The sequence below is a fragment of the Silene latifolia genome, chromosome 2 (genome assembly GCF_048544455.1).
Source record: "Silene latifolia isolate original U9 population chromosome 2, ASM4854445v1, whole genome shotgun sequence".
Lineage (NCBI taxonomy): Eukaryota > Viridiplantae > Streptophyta > Magnoliopsida > Caryophyllales > Caryophyllaceae > Silene > Silene latifolia.
Genome location: NC_133527.1, coordinates 159241994 through 159245997, shown reverse-complemented (window position 1 = coordinate 159245997; position 4004 = coordinate 159241994). Strand labels below are relative to the sequence as shown.

At 33.1% G+C, this 4004-nt stretch overlaps 1 protein-coding gene across 1 annotated transcript; it reads right to left on the bottom strand.

Moving 5' to 3' along the window:
- Positions 1 to 1264: 1264 nt before the first annotated feature.
- Positions 1265 to 3319, bottom strand: LOC141643197 (uncharacterized protein At1g66480-like). Its single transcript, XM_074452240.1, has 2 exons — positions 2647 to 3319; positions 1265 to 1792 (listed from the first exon to the last, which is right to left on the bottom strand). The coding sequence occupies exons 1-2, from the start codon at positions 3154 to 3156 to the stop codon at positions 1538 to 1540; spliced, it is 765 nt and encodes a 254-aa protein (XP_074308341.1). The 5' UTR covers positions 3157 to 3319; the 3' UTR covers positions 1265 to 1537.
- Between the last annotated feature and the right edge of the window lie 685 nt (positions 3320 to 4004).

Genomic DNA, 4004 nt, shown 5'->3' with positions numbered 1-4004 from the left:
TTATAACTTATAAGCAACGAATAATTTATTAACACAAATTCTATTGTAAGACCGTCATACGTGAAACGGAAAAAAGTGTCCATTATTTTATAAATAGTGACTACTTTTTATGATTATAAAATGACCAGTTTTTCAAAGTGATTACTATTAACGGTAAAAGTGATCACTATTTATCAAAATTTGGTCAGTTTTTAAAAGAAAAGAAAAAAGCACAAAAAAGAGCATTGTACAAGAAAATTGGTAAATTATTAATGATTTTGTGCACAAGTTAAAAGAGATCCGTTGGCTTTGAATGGGGTTTAGCTAGAGAAGCACAATGGCAACATGAAGAATAAATGTGAGTCAAGTAATTTGATGTTAACTGTCCAAGTTAATTGGATGAGTAATACCTTCCCCATATGGAGTTCGGAACCCAAAGGCACGTGACTCGCATAACTTTATTTTGTGGCTTTTACTTTAGCGCAACGCAAATCTTTGACACCATCATAAGTTAGTACCCACTGGATTATGATACCGTGCAATGTTGAATTCTACATCTCCAATTCCACCAATATCAACATAGTTTACGACAAGCAAACTCTTTTTGACTACATGAGATTTCTTCGTCTCATAGATGAGAATATTCATAAATCAGAATTGCTCTCAACAAGCTTACTAACTCATCTTGAAACATTATTACATAGAATCACCCACAATCCTTTATATTGTTCATCCTTCAACTATCCGTCAAATCAGCACTATAAAATTGGAATCGAAGGTATTATTATATAACTTGAATTCGATACTCGATAAAATTAAAGTTAATACTAGAGAAAATTGTTGATTACAGCCTTTTATAAACCTCATTTTGAAAATTACAGCCTTATATAATTTTTTTTGAAAATTACATCCAAAATATTACTTTTCTTCTAAAATTGCACCAACTTGAACTTGAGGTTTTGGTGATTTTTGATGATGTTTTTATGATGTCTGCCTTTATTATTTGAGAGCCTACTTACCCAAATTTCTTACCTCTCCTTAACACAAACCAATTAATCACCCCAAACATCATAAAAACATCATAAAAATTCACCGGAAAACTCAAGTTGGAGCAATTTTAGAAGAAAAGTAATATTTTGGATGTAATTTTAAAAAAAAATTATATAAGGCTGTAATTTTCAAAATGAAGTTTATAAAATGCTGTAATCAACAATTTTCTCTTAATACTATGACATTCTATTTTCTCTGCTGTACAAATAAACATAGAATATAATATACGGAGTAATTCACAAGAGAAGTCAGATTATATGCAATGTTACAAAATTTCAAGCCACTCAAAATCAATACACAAGCCTTCTCACTAAAATCATCCACAAACTAATTACTCCTATGGACTACTTATCAAATTAGCTACCATAACATTATACTCCTAGCTAATATTTACAATTCCAAATACTCCTTAACATCCATTAAAACATGCTTTTAACTACATAAGCTATACTCATCAAATCAAGCAACCCATAATATTTACCTAAACCTAAATATCCATTTTTTTGTATTAGAAGGATAATTTCTTATACTTGCGTCCGTAATTAGAACCACACATGTTATGAACACTAAAGCAATGCTTATCAACCACTTCAATCTCCGTCACCTGCTCATCACTCTCCGTCCTCAGCGCCACCGCATTTCCGCTTTCTCGACTGGCCGTTGCCACATTAACCACTGCACTGCCGCCGTCCACGGCGGAAAGATGAATAATTCGTTGAGCCACCTCAGCATCGTCATTACTCTCTTCCATAATTCTCTTCACCTGAACCAGTCAACATTATAAAATCTTAATTAACACGACAACTACTAAAGCAATAGAATAACTTCAAAAAAATCCAAAAAAAATCGTATTTTGTTGCATAAGTTAGGGAAGAAAAATTAAAATTTGAAAAAGTTCATAATTCTAGGGGACATCCTATGCTACAATCCATTAATAAAACCAATGACCAAAGTCATGTATACCCTTAACACGACATCCTATGCTACAATTTTTGTAAAATAACTCATTGGATAATTTGTTACAGAAATGGACCGTTACCCTATAATTTTAAGCCATGAGAAGTTCTACTCATGAGTCATGACCAGGTTCACACGTCAGCATTAAAATCGCCTATGTCCCTTTACAAAAAAAAAAAAAAAAATATTATAAGGCGGCCTAAACCCTCTCGGTTGGATACTAACATGGGCGGATTTGGGGGAAGGAATGTGAGGGCAAGTGCCTTCACATAACCCAAAAATTTCAGCTATATATACCAGTTAGTTCCCCTTGTAATATTACTAGTGCAGTGGTAAGTGTAAGGAACTTATAATATGCAGCACGGGTTCGATTCCCAACATAATTTGCTTTTTATTTTGCTTTTTGGTCTTTATTAGCTTTAAAATATGAGAAAATTTAATGATTTGCACTTTTTTCATCGCTTATTATTATCTATGTAAGATGTACTTGTTCAGTATTCTATAGAAATATATGTAGACTTTTGGGATATTTAATCATATATATATGTCGATAAAAGAATACAAATACCTAACTAAGTGCAAAATAATATTTAGAATTACGGTAAAAAAGAATTGTGCCACCCTCAAACCAAAATTTCGGCATCCGCCCTGGATACTAACCTGTGCCTTAGGTAGCTTTAGTATGACCCTTGTAGGACCCACAACAGGATTAACACCGTCATCGTCACCGCCGCCACCACCACCACCACCCTCGGAATGAGAGCTCCCAATAACAGCCGTTGATTTGGTGGCGATAGAAAGGTCAGAAACTGATCTTTTTGTCATCAACATCCGCAATTCCTTAAGAGTTGTCGTCGTAGTCTCAAGCACACCAGATTTCACCCTTCTAAGAGAACTTTTACCAACATTAGTATCGTTATTTACGGTTTGTGGGAATTTAGGAGGCTCGAAAAGGAGGTAAATTTTCTTGGGTTGTAATTGGAAATCAAGGTCAAGAGGTTTAGCTCTAAGATTAAAACGAAGAAAATCTTGAGAATCAAGCAAAATATGATCTGGGTAATGTTTGATAATGTCAATAACTTTGGTTGGTGTTTTTAATTTGAAGAATTCTCCATTAATTTTCATTACTTTTGCTGATGCTTTGCTGTTTCCTCCAATGTTGTTGCCCATTATCTACGCTTACAACAAAATGTGACTTATGATTATAAATAGAGATTTTTTATAATAATAATGTAAGAAGTAAGATAGGATATGATAGGGTATATTTTTGTAGAGTGGGGTAATAATATGATGGGTGTGAGCAATGTTTGAACGGAAGTTGGGCTTCTAGAAATGAGTCATGGATGGTGGTGTGAATATGAAGGAAGTAATAAAAGGTCGGTCAAGCTTTTTAATTAGTGGAGCTTTAATTTCATAAAGCATAGTACATTGATCTCGCTTTAAACGTGTCATTTTAATCTGAAATAAAAAGACGAAAATTTAAGATCGTTCTATAACGAAATGTTATCATTTTGCAAAATAAGTTACCATAAACTGTAAGACTAACTAAATTGTTGTGATTACATTTGACCATAAAATAGTCACAAAATCCATTATTTTTAGAAAGACGGAAATAGTATGTTTGAAACAAAAATTTATGTCGTGGATAATACTCATCATCATAGTATGTAATCTTATCTTTATTAATTTAGAAGACAATACTTGAAAAACCAGAAATATATGTGAAGAGGAAAGGAAGGAAATTGAACGTAATCGATTGATCAACAGAGAAATTACAACCCTAAATATATACCTGTGCTATATCCTAAAGAACAAGTTAAGTATAATATACTGCCTAAGTTAGAGTATACACAATAAGATCATATCTCATAATATGGTAATAAGATCGTTAAATATCGTCTAATACCCCCCTCCAAGTTGGAGCACTTGGAGTTCCAATGCCCAACTTGGACTGAAGATATTCGAACGCCTTACTTCCAAGAGCTTTCGTAAAGATATCGGCAATTTGATCCTTGCTC

Coding starts and splice junctions, on each gene's coding strand:
- LOC141643197 (XM_074452240.1), bottom strand. CDS start 3,156: ATGGGCAACAACATTGGAGGAAACAGCAAAGCATCAGCAAAAGTAATG. Junction 1,793..2,646: donor TAAAGCTACCTAAGGCACAG/GTTAGTATCCAG, acceptor TGACTGGTTCAG/GTGAAGAGAATTATGGAAGA.